The sequence below is a fragment of the Pogoniulus pusillus genome, chromosome 4 (assembly GCF_015220805.1).
Source record: "Pogoniulus pusillus isolate bPogPus1 chromosome 4, bPogPus1.pri, whole genome shotgun sequence".
In the NCBI taxonomy this organism is placed as follows: Eukaryota; Metazoa; Chordata; class Aves; order Piciformes; family Lybiidae; genus Pogoniulus; species Pogoniulus pusillus.
This window is the reverse complement of record NC_087267.1, coordinates 282644-295043: the sequence shown is the minus strand read 5'-3', so window position 1 is coordinate 295043 and position 12400 is coordinate 282644. Positions and strand designations below refer to the sequence as shown.

The 12400-nt window shown below is 49.2% G+C and overlaps 1 protein-coding gene across 4 annotated transcripts in view; it reads right to left on the bottom strand.

The window, feature by feature from the left end:
* TMTC2 (transmembrane O-mannosyltransferase targeting cadherins 2) overlaps window positions 1–12400 on the bottom strand; it is a 298456-nt gene that overhangs the window by 116275 nt on the left and 169781 nt on the right. For all 4 annotated transcript variants that reach the window (XM_064141674.1, XM_064141688.1, XM_064141687.1 and 1 more), the window contains exon 3: window positions 2272–3100. In XM_064141674.1, the coding sequence (XP_063997744.1) occupies window positions 2272–3100 (829 nt within the window). The remainder of the gene's footprint in view (window positions 1–2271; window positions 3101–12400) is intronic.

Sequence of the window (12400 nt, the reverse complement as noted above, 5' to 3'; positions counted from 1 at the left end):
GCAGCCAGTCCAGCCCAGTCAGGCTTGCCTGACTGGATGAGAAACAGAAGATAAGATTAGCACAGGCAAAGCCAGGGATAATCTAGGAAGTATTCACAGCAGTGAATAGAGCTGGGTGACAGGTCGATGTAGCCGGGAGTTTCTGACACCCGGCGCCTTACGCTGTGTGTGGGCTGGTAAATATTCAGCAGGAGGTTTAGTCAGTTCAGTCGTGTCTGTGCCACCAGGCTGACATGCTGCCTTTGCTTCTGCATATCTTACAGGACACTTGATGTCAGCTCATGTGGCAAGAAACCAGGCAATCACATACACGTAAGTCGGCGTACAGCGACAGTAACTCGCCTTGTCTCCTGGGAACACAACACCCAGTAGCTTAACTCCCAGCCAAAAACTAGATTCCAGTTACTTTGTTTAATCACAGAAACTGGCTCACAGCAAGCAGACAACTATTAATGCAGCCAGAGATATCTGGGGCTCTTTACTAAGGACCAAAAGGGAACACACACGAACTGCTTAATCAAATGCACAGGTGGCTTTCTTCCCAAGGTGTGCCAGCATCTTAATCAAAGCTTGGCACCACCGCGGAAGTGCTGCACCTCACAGCAGCCTAGCATCACTGCTGTGCTCTCATTCCTCAGCTACTCCCTGCATTAGTCTGGGGAGAGAAAAGAGAAGGGGAAGGGGAAGGGGAAGGGGAAGGGGAAGGGGAAGGGGAAGGGGAAGGGGAAGGGGAAGGGGAAGGGGAAGGGGAAGGGGAAGGGGAAGGGGAAGGGGAAGGGGAAGGGGAAGGGGAAGGGGAAGGGGAAGGGGAAGGGGAAGGGGAAGGGGAAGGGGAAGGGGAAGGGGAAGGGGAAGGGGAAGGGGAAGGGGAAGGGGAAGGGGAAGGGGAAGGGGAAGGGGAAGGGGAAGGGGAAGGGGAAGGGGAAGGGGAGAGAAGAAAAGAGAAGAAGAGGGAAGAGAAGAGAGAAGAGAAGCGAAGAAAAAGGAAAAAAAAAAGAAAAGGGAAGAAAAGGGAAGAAAAAGAAAGAAAATAGAAGGGAAGAAAAGAAAAGGGAAGAGATAAAGTAAGCAGGACATGCTTGTCCACAGATAATGAGAAGTCACTAGCTGAAGCACATGTAGTGACTTTACCTAGGGTGACAAAGTACCTGAAGGAGAGTTAGAAAATCAGGCTGATGATTGACAAGCTACTATAATGCCACTTTGCAAAGCATCTTATATGCCCAATCTGCTTTTTCTCTCCTTATCAGCTCCCAGTAACACCTGCATTTGCCTCCTACTCTCGCAGCTACTATCATCATGTAACTGTCTAACCAAGAAAAACACCTCTGACAGCATCATCTAATGGGCTTCTGGGCAGAGGACTGGAAAAACTCAAGCACAGCATGCTCAAGTGCTGTCAATTTTTTCTTTCACAGGCAGGCAACACAATCAAGGAATCCCCTCTCACTTCTGATGAAACATGAACAGCAAAGGCTTAGTCAATGCCTACACACTGCACTCACACAGTTTGCTCTTTTGACTAGTCATTGTCCAAGGAGCAGTACAGCCAGGTAGCATGGAATGCAGGATTTCAGCTGGACACCCTACCCCAGAGCAGGCTGCCCACAGCCTCAGCCAGCCTGGCCTTAAATACCTCCAGCCATAGGGCCTCAACCACCTCCCTGGGCAACCCATTCCAGCCTCTCACCATGCTCGTGCTCAACAACTTCCTCCTCATGTCCAGGCTGACTCTGTCCACCTCCAGCTTTGCTCCATTCCCCCCAGTCCTCAGCTTGGTGTGCTCAGTGAACTTGCTGAGGCTACACTCAGTGCCTCTGTCCATGGCACCCACAAAGATGTTGAATGAGACTGGTCCCAGGACTGATCCCTGAGGGACTCCACTTGTCACTGGCCTCCACCTGGACATGGAGCCATTGACAGCCACTCTTTGGGTGCAGCCATCAAGCCAGTTCTTTATCCATCTCGTGGTCCACCCATCAAACCCATGTGTCACCAGCCTGGAGACCAGGATGTGGTGTGGGACAGTGCCAAAGGCCTTGCTAAGGTCCAGGTCAATGACATCAGTTGCCATATCCTCTTACCTCAGGGTCTCATTTTCTCCATGTCAACGCCAAACCTGCACCATCTGACCACATAAATCGCTGCTTTTCCTCGTTGTTTCCTACTGTGCACATTGGTGCAACTTAAAAGGATGCTCTTCCAACACAGTGGACATAATCAGGCAACTCAAAGACAAGGACAGACAAGAATAAAGAAGCCAAAAGTTACCTTTAGCAGGGTTTACTTTTATCCCTGACCTGTAGAGCATCTCCTCATTCTGCCAGTCTCCATTCCTGACGACGGTCTTGAGTCCAAAGAAAACGATTAACGCCGCAGTGGAGCAGAGCACCAAGTTCTTCAGAAAGCGCTTCTGGGCTTTCACATAAAGGGCCCTGACTCCCACTGTGACCAGCAGGCAGAAGCCCATGCTAGGAACATACAGCACACGCTCTGCTATTACAAAGCCAACGTAGAAAAACAGGTTTGTGGCAGGAACGAAGGGCATTACTAACAGAGACAGAGACAGAGTGACAATGTTCTCGGTTAGGGGAAGCTGCAGTTTCTGCACTTCGTGCTTCTTGATCCCATTCTCTTCTTTCAATGCAAAGCTTAACTTCCCCTCCAGTGTCCTGTACTCCGTTTCTGAGTGGCAGCTGTGCCCATTAGCGTTCTGCTTGCCGTTCATCACGGGTCTCCCACTGCACTCTCTCTCGCTGCTGGAGCCCTTCAAGCTAAAGTGGGCAAGGATGAGGAGTCCGCTATAGAAGGCCACAGTGTGTAGATTCCTCCAGTCACTGACTGCTTTCAGAAGAGGTACAGCGTCCATAGACCAGTCAAAGCTGAGGGTGTCTGGGCACAGCAAGAGCCAGAGGTTCTTGGAGGGCAGGTACAGGAAGGTGAGCGTCCGTGCGAGGAAGCTGTCGCAGTCGGCGGCCGGGTTGTCGGAATTGGAGAAGCTGGGGGGCTTGTTGCCCATCCAGTACAGGCGCACACCCAGCAGCGCGCTGCCCCAGCAGGCCAGGAAAGCCATGCTGAGGAAGAGGGTCGAATTCTTTCTCTGAAAAAAAACCAAACCAAAACACTGAATCCTCAGCTTATAAGCCCAAATCCTGCAAATCAGAAACAAAAGGAACAGGGAGGTCTCTGATACAATTTATTTCAGTAGTGGAAACAAGCACTGCACATCCTGGCCTCTGACACTTGCACCACCAAATGCTGGCAGATGCTCCTGACCAAGCTATTTCATTCAAGCTGCATCAAGCCTGCATCAGAGTCAAGCCTTTGGAGATCTTAGAGCTGACAACTCTTGCATGAGATTTGGTTGTTTACCTTTATTTTAGAGGAATTTCTGGCATCTTACAACGGTTCCTACAAACATTCTCAAGTCATCAAAGCACCAATTTGCCTTAACTAGACTTAAAGTTTAAGGAACATTGCAGTTCTGTTTTCCCTAATGAAAGTTTCTTCCCTAAGCTGTCTCATCTGAGAACTAAATAAACCTTCCAAGAAGCCAAGAGAGGAAACCAGACACAGATTCCATGTTTAGGTGTTCCAGCTCCTACACACTAATTACAGTGATCATTTGGAGCCTTCAGTTCTGCCTTCCACCGAGTCCCACTTCATTTTGCATGTCACAGATAAATATGTTGTAATATGTTGGCTTTTTCTTTAGGCATCCCATATTAAACACGTGCACTAAACCCTTTCACATCTGCAAACTCACCCAAATAATATTAAGTACAGCACACAGCTGCCTCCACCCACCTACGTCATCATGCTAGCAACTTCACCCCCTGTACTCAACTCTGGTAAGGCCACACCAGGTGGTGGAGTCTCCAACCCTGGATGTGTTCAAAGGTCCTTTGGATGTGGTGCTTGGGAATATGGCTTAGATTGAACCTTGTAGAGTAGGGATATGGGTTGGACTTGTGATGCTGAGGGTCTTTTCCAACTGGAATGTTTCTGTGATGCCATGCAGAGCCTCCAGCTATTTATGGGATAGCTCAGCATTTGCCACCTAGGACTGCTTGCTGGGTTCCCCCTGCAGCATCCTAAAGCATTTACTTAATTCAGTGCTTGCAGAACCAACATACCACTTCTGCCCCAGTGAGAATCAGGACGCAGTGTTTTCTCACCTGTTTCCAGAACAGATGAGCTTAAGTTCTGCTCTCAGCTACGTGGGCACCCTAAGTGAAAGCTGGTTTGGATTACTGTCTCTCTGCAGAGCAATCTCCAAAAGCTAAAATATGTGTATTTTTAGATTTCACCTTCACAGATGCCTTCTGAAGGAAGCTTTTTTGTCAAACAGCTCCAGACACAGCATAAGCACTTTGACAATCTTCTCCCCCCACTATTACAAAGAATCATTTGTCAATCTTTTTTCATTTTACTAGGTTTGGGTTCTCCATCTCACACTGCACATTCATTCCTGAGATGGTTATTCACTGTTTCCTCAGTTATTCAGAAGCAGGACCTCTCAGTGGAATGTTTTATCCCACTTCTTTCAAATAGCTCATGTTTCTGCTCTGGGAGGGGGAACAACTCTCTCCTTAACATCATGAAATACAGATGATTCTGCTGCTCCATTCCACGTCAGTTTATCATTAATAGCTTTGTGTCATCATCTTACTGATGTTACAGCTAAAAGATGTGGTCTAGTCATCACTAACTTGCCTGCTTCCCTCATGAAGAAATTCATAGAATCACAGAATCAACCAAGTTGGAAGAGACCTCCAACCTCACCCAGTCCAACCTAGCACCCAGCCCTGGCCAATCAACCAGACCATGGCACTAAGTGCCTCATCCCCCAGCTCCCTCAGCCTCTCCTCACAGGGCTGTGCCCCAGGCCCCTCACCAGCTTTGTTGCCCTCCTCTGTACACCTTCCAGCACCTCAACATCTCTCTTGAATTGAGGGGCCCAGAACTGGGCACAGCACCCAAGGTGTGGCCTGAACAGTGCTGAGCACAGGGGCAGAATGACCCCCCTGGTCCTGCTGGTCACACTGCTCCTGAGCCAGCCCAGGCTGTTCTATTATTATTATGGTTGCCTGGGAAAATAGAGCAACCCCCACCGACACTTTAGGATGAATGTATTCCCTGGAAAGTCTGCTGTAACGACCTACTTTTATGTGCAAACTGGGTCATACTTTGCAACTCTCCTCAGATACTGCCTGCCAGGAACATTTAAATGCTTAAACATCTTTTAAATGTTTAACATTTAAATGTTAAAGAAGAGGAGGCTCCCAGGTGACCTTCTTGTGGCCTTTCAGCATCTGAAGGGGGCCTACAAAAAAGCTGGGAAGGGACTTTTTAGGCTACCAGAGAGTGACAGGACTGGGGGGAATGGAGCAAAGCTGGAGGTGGGGAGGTTCAGGCTGGATGTGAGGAGGAAGTTGTTGAGCAGGAGAGTGGTGAGAGGCTGGCATGGGTTGCCCAGGGAGGTGGTTGAGGCCCCATGGCTGGAGGTGTTTAAGGCCAGGCTGGACGAGGCCATGGCCAGGCTGCTCTAGGGTAGGGTGTCAAATTCATTTCCAAACATGCATATAAACAACTCTCAAATGTTAAAAGTGACCTTTTTTTCCCCTCTTTTTATCAGACGTCATTCTGCCCCTGTACTCTGCACTGGTCAGACCACACCTGGAGTACTGTGTTCAGTTCTGGGCCCCCCAGTTTAGGAGGGACACTGAGATGCTTGAGCGTGTCCAGAGAAGGGCGATGAGGCTGGGGAGAGGCTTTGAGCACAGCCCTACGAGGAGAGGCTGAGGGAGCTGGGATTGGTTAGCCTGGAGAAGAGGAGGCTCAGGGGTGACCTTATTGCTGTCTACAACTACCTGAGGGGTGGTTGTGGCCAGGAGGAGGTTGCTCTCTTCTCTCAGGTGGCCAGCACCAGAACAAGAGGACACAGCCTCAGGCTGTGCCAGGGGAGATTTAGGCTGGAGGTGAGGAGAAAGTTCTTCCCTGAGAGAGTCATTGGGCACTGGAATGGGCTGCCTGGGGAGGTGGTGGAGTCGTCGTCCCTGGGGCAGTTCAAGGCAAGGTTGGATGTGGCACTTGGTGCCATGGTCTAGCCTTGGGCACTGTGGTAAAGGGTTGGACTTGATGATCTGTGAGGTCTCTTCCAACCTTGGTGATACTGTGATACTGGGTGATACTGTGAGCCTAACTAGAATGTTTTGGTGAGAAGAATCAGATCACAGGCTGTGAAAAGGAAACAGTGGTGATGGCTGCTGCACTCATAGGCTTGCTGGGATGGATAAGAACAAGAACACAGACATAGCTAACAGTCTCTCTCTGTCTTTGGTGCCACATGCACTTCTCTCTCTAACCTGCCTGACTAATCCATCTGCTTCCTACCCCCCCGACCAACCCTCCACACTACCTTGAGCATAAGGCAAAGTCTGGGGCAAGGTAGCGGGGTGGGGAGAAGGTGTTAGGGTGGTTGGGAGACCCTCCTGGGGACTTAGGTTTCTGGGGGGGCTGCTGTGTTCCTGTATCACTTTTTAACTTGTCTATTGTAACTCTCTACTTGTATCTTGTGCTAAGCTGTAAATAAAAAGCTTCATCCAATTTCCAGCTCAGCTGAGCTTAGGCTGGGGGATTTTCCAAAGCGTGGGGAGTAGCTAACACCCAAACCATCACATCAGAAAAGGCTGAGACGTGGAGGATGGTGGTCTGCTTCGTTTGTTTGTTTTAATTAGAAATTCAGAGCAGGTCTTTGCTGGAAGATCATGTAGCACTAGGAAGATTAAGACATCCCCAGCACTAGGCATGGGAGACTCCTGAGCTTTCATGGACTGCTCAGACAGCTTTGTTATTTTTGTTAATACTGCACAAGTGGAAGAAAATCTCCCTTTTGTAAAGATCTCAGCATTTAACTTTTCAATTAAATGCTGTCTAAGTTCACATTACAAAGTTCTTTGACAAAACCATGCCTCATGGGTTAACACTGAAACCTGCTAAGACCTTTCAGATCTTCATAATACATCATAAAACTGTAACAGTGAAAAGCCTCTCTCTTGCTCTAAGAAATGCAAACAATCTGTACCTCAGAGCTAATCCATCCTCACAGCTGGAGTAACTATTTGTAGTCTCCCTTTCAAGCTTAAATTTAAGACCTGTGAGATCTGGATCCTCAACACTTCTCAATCCTATGAAGAGCACAACTTATCTCTATGTGGTGTTGCTTTCATGCTTCAGCAAAACCTTTTTCTTTCTCTTTGCTTTAAGCATTTGACGTCCATGTCAAAGGACACAGTTATGCAGTCGGGGGCTGGTTTGAGGCTAACTGGAATATTTTAATGAGAGAAATCAGATCACTGGTTGTGAAAAGAAAATAATCACAGAACTAACCAGGTTGGAAAAGACCTTCAAGAACAAGTCACCCTACACCTTCTAATTAACTAAACCGTGGCACTAAGTGCCTCATTCAGCTTCTTTTTCAACACCTCCAGGGATGGGGACTCCACCACCTCCCCAGGCAGCCCATGCCAATGCCAGTCACCCCTTCCATGAAGAACTTCTTCCTAACATCCAGCCCTGGCACAGTCTGAGGCTGTATCCTCTTGTTCTGAGACATAAAATCTCCAGTTGTTCCTTCTGCAGCATTACTGCACAGTGTTAGAAGTTCTGAAACATGCCTCAGCACTAATCTCACACAAGAATAAGTTTAAGACCATTTCACTTTGAATTAGAACTTCATTCTCCCTGGCACAACTTGAGACTGTCCCCCCTTGTTCTGTTGCTGCTTGCCCGGCAGAAGAGCCCAACCCCACCTGGCTACAGCTTCCCTTCAGGGAGTTGTAGACAACAATGAGCTCTGCCCTGAGCCTCCTCTCCTCCAGGCCAATCACTCTTTCTGTGAAGAACTTCTTCCGAACACCCAGCCTAAACCTGCCCTGGTGCAACCTGAGCCTGTGTCCTCTTGTTCTATCACTGGTTGCCTGGCAGAAGAGCCCTACCCTAGCTGGTCTGGATCATTCACTGGTTTGCTGAGAGGGATAAAAAGCCAAAATGTCAGCAGTTTGTCCCCCTCTGCTCTGCAACGCGGGGCCCATTCACCTCCTCTTCGCTCTGCTCTCACAGCTCTCTGCTAATCTCAGCTAACAGAAAACAGAGTAAGCTTTGCTGCTTGTTTTGCTGTCTGCCTGGGGAAGTAGAGGGAGAAAGAGAGAGTAGCTCTGAGCCCCTTCAGGGCAGTTTCCTTTGTCCAGGAGGGAGTCTGGATTTCTGTGCCATTTCTAATTTGCATTTAGCTGTAAGTACCTGTACATACTGTATGTACAGATGCTTGTGAGCTTAGCTTTGCTGTAAACGTAGCTTCATCTTACTTCCGAGCCCTCTGAGCTAGTCTGCTGAATTTCAACAGTAGAGGGGGGGAAGGTTCTTAACCCATCACGAATCACTTATGGAGTTCAGAGATGGTTTTCCACACCAGTGCACCAACTTAGCACATCGTGAAATACTAGTTAACTGAAAAAGGAAGTCCAGTGGGTTCTTTAGTGATTAACCAACTACAGGAACAGAGTGCAAGGATCCTCTTGCTGCCTGAGGTACAAATGGTTTGCAATCTTGCCCAGCAGGTACTGCAAGCAGGGATCTTTCCAAAAGCTACTGGCTCTCTGTCTTTTAAGCATTAACGACATGTTAGCTGCAGCTGTTGATAACCACCCACCGCTGGCAGGCCACTGTGAGTGTTCAGACTGCAGAACAGACCCTGGCAAGTCTGAAACCACGATCAAAACTGTCCCTAACAGTTAAACTTCTCTCACAGAAACACAAGCAGGATGTCTGTTTGCCTCCCTTCCTTCCCTTCCTCCCTCCATTCCTCTCTCCTTCCCTTCCTTCCTCCCTCCCCTTCCCTTCCTTACCTCTTCCCTTCTTCCCTCCCTCCACTCCTCTCTCCTTCCCTTCCTCCCTCTCTCCCTTCCTTCCTTCCCCTTCTCTTCCTCCCTCCTTCTTTCTGTTCCTTCCTCCCTTTTTCCCTTTCTCTCTCCCTCCTTCCTTTCCTTCTCCCACCCACCTTCCCTTCTTTCCCTCCTTCCCTCCCTCCCTTTCTCCCTCCCATCCCTCCTTCTCTCTTTCCTCCCTCCTTCTCTCCTTTCTTTTCCTTCTTTTCTGTCTTGATCCTTTTTCTTCTTTGTTTTAAACCACACATTTTAATAGTGTGAGTTCAGAAAGGGAATAACAAACTCATTCCTCTTCCCCCCTCCCCCAACACTCATGACTTCTGCACAGATTTTATCCCTCTGCTAGTACAGCCAGGAGTAACTAGAAGGGTTTAGCTCACCTTTTGGCTTTACTTTCTTCCAAGCTTTTTGCAGGAAGCCAAAAGGAAAACAAACAGAGTTTGTTACAGCAATTTGCTGAAATACTACAATCAGTTCCCCAGAAGACTTCTGCCTACAAAGAAAATGCTTTCAAAATGAACTCTGCCCAGACGAGCACTTTCACTAGCAACTCTTCCTCTAAGCCTGCTGACAGCCTGCACTCTCTGACTGTACACTTAGGGCAGCCCAGCAGCAGCAGGAAGAGATCCTCTGTAATGCTTGGCAGAAAGGATTTGGATTACCACACTCATGACTCTTAATCCACCCCATCTGCCATATGCTTTGACACCCCCATAAATCCTCTAACCTTTCATAAGTAGTCTTTTTTATCCAGGGGAAAAATGAGCACTGATTTAGATCAGATTTAACATCTCTGCTGCCTGCTAACAGTCAAGCACCACCACAGCAATTTTAGTGTTTGTGACTGCAGAAATCTTTTTCATCTCACTACCAAAATCCATCTGTATGACCCACCCACACTGCACATTTCCTTTGCATTAAATCCTAATTCCTCACTCCATTATACTGCTCTTAAATAAGGCACTGCAGCAGGTTCCTTGATCGGGCAGTCCCTGCCAAAGCTCAGTCATCACCTAAGCAGTATCCAGAGCATTTTCAAGAGACACTGTTCTTTCAGCCTCACCCGGTCCCTCTCACAGAGCAGCACTAAACGTGGCACAGGGTCAGCACAAACCAGAGATCAAAGTCACTGAGGCCAACCACACAAACCTGTAGTCTTAGAAGCCAGGCGATGCAGAAAAGCATGTCAGCAGGCATTGCTCGCAGGAGCTGCTGTTTCAAGCACTGCCACCTGAAGGTATGTGGTGTCCCAGAGCAGTAAACCGCTGCCACTTCACTAGGCAGACAGTGTCTTGTTTCCATGGCCAGCAGAGGCTCTTGGATGGTAGCTCAGCCATGGGGGAGCTGAACTAGCATTCAGCACACATACCCCTCCGAGACAAAGCTGTTTGCCACAACACCTGCTGGGTCAGAGTGCTGAGCTGGAAGTGGCCTTTACCATTCCCTTTTCACCTGCCCCGTTTGTTGCTGCTCCCATGACCCACTACACCAGGTTCACACACTTACACTGGTGATACAACAGCTGGCCTGAGGGCCTGTTCTCCTCAGAGCTGCAGCTCTGTCTATAGCTCATCCACTGCTGTGACCAAGGGCAGATACCTGGTGCTGCTCACACCCAGTGTTAAGGAAACACGCAGCTACTCCTCAAGAAGGAAGTCACTGCATGCGCAGAAGAGCTGAAGCGTACGCGTGCCTGACTTCACTGGAAACACAAAGCAGTACAAGCTAAGCAGTCCTTAGTGCTGCTAATGTGACTTGCCAACATGTGAGCTGAGACACAAACACTGGCTGGTAAAACTGCCACAGTTCTTCCTCGGCAATCTTTAACGACATCTTTCATCTTCATCCCATGGTGGAGCGGGAGTCGCCGTCCCTGGAGGTGCTCAAGAAGAGACTGGATGAAGCACTTAGTCATAGAATCAGTCAGGGCTGGAAGGGACCACAAAGATCAGCCTAGAGCAGGCTGCCCACAGCCTCACACAGCCTGGCCTTCAACACCTCCATGGACGGGGCCTCAACCACCTCCCTGGGCAGCCCATTCCAGGCTCTCACCACTCTCATGGTGAAGAATTTCTTCCTCACATCCAGTCTGAACCTACCCATTCCAGCTTTGCTCCATAGTGCCATGGTCTGGTTGCTTGGCCAGGGCTGGGTGCTAGGTTGGCCTGGATGATCTTGGAGGTCTCTTCCAACCTGGTTGATCCTGTGATCCTATGATTGCTTTTAATATGAATCTTCCAAAGGTATCTGAACAAACTAACCTTTGCTCTTTTTTGTTACACTAGAATTCTCTTGTGGGTTTTTTTTGTTCTCTTTGGCCAAGTATCACTGATCTGAGTGTAAAACAGTGATATTGGTTTATTTTGTCACAGAGTCATTCCTACAGAAATGGAAGTAACCTATCACTCAGAATGAAGTGCTAATTTAAAGTGAAACGGTCTTAAACTTATTGTTGCGTGAGATCAGTGCTGAGGCATGTTTCAGAACTTCTAACACTGTGCAGTAAGGCTGCAGGAAGGAACAACTGGAGATTTTATATCTCAGAACAAGAGGACACAGCCTCAGACTGCGCCAGGGCAGGTTTAGGCTGGACATTAGGAAGAAAGAGTGATTGGCATTGGAATGGGCTGCCCGGGGAGGTGGTGGAGTCACTGTGCCTGGAGGTGTTGAAGAGGAGCTTGGATGAGGCACTTAGTGCCATGGGTTAGTTAAGTAGAAGGGTTAGGTGATAGGTTGGACTGGATGATCCCAGTGGCCTTTTCCAACCTGATTAATTCTGTGATTCTGTAATGCTAAGCTCTCAGTTGAAAAACTAATGGCAAGGACTGCAGGGGGGAAGATATTTGCACTGAGAGCAGGATCATGGTGAATGACTGGAGGTAGAACAAAGGCAGAGGGAGCTACGTTAGGTTGGTATGTGCACACGATCAGTACAACAGAGAGGGCTCTCCCTGAGGCTGTCTGCACAGTCCAGTACAGGCTAGCGACGGTGACGCTGTGGATATCTGCCCAGAGTTAGCCCATCCATGCAGAGCAGGAAGAACGTAGCACGGGAGAGGAGAGGCCCAAGGGAGCCAAGGCAGCGCAGGCCGCTGAGGAACGCTGCCCAGCAGCAGCTGCCAGCGCACAGGTGCCTGGCGGCCCAGCAGGCCTGACTGCACTGGGCACAGGCTGCGCGCTCCGCACCAGCCAGCGCCTGCCGGCAGCTCGCTGGGACCGAACCCAGGCCACGGAGAAAGGCTCCAAGGACAAACCCACGCCACAGGCACAAACGGCAGGGCCAGCTCCAACTGCTTAGTGCCACACAGGCAGGAGACGTGGAACACGCAGCTGGCTCACCTCCAGAGAAGCGCCAGGGACTACCAGAGAGCACAAACAGCTCTACTGCAGACACTGTACTACAGCCACAGACGAGAGCACAGCCCCCAGGGTACGTGCAGCAACCCTTCTGC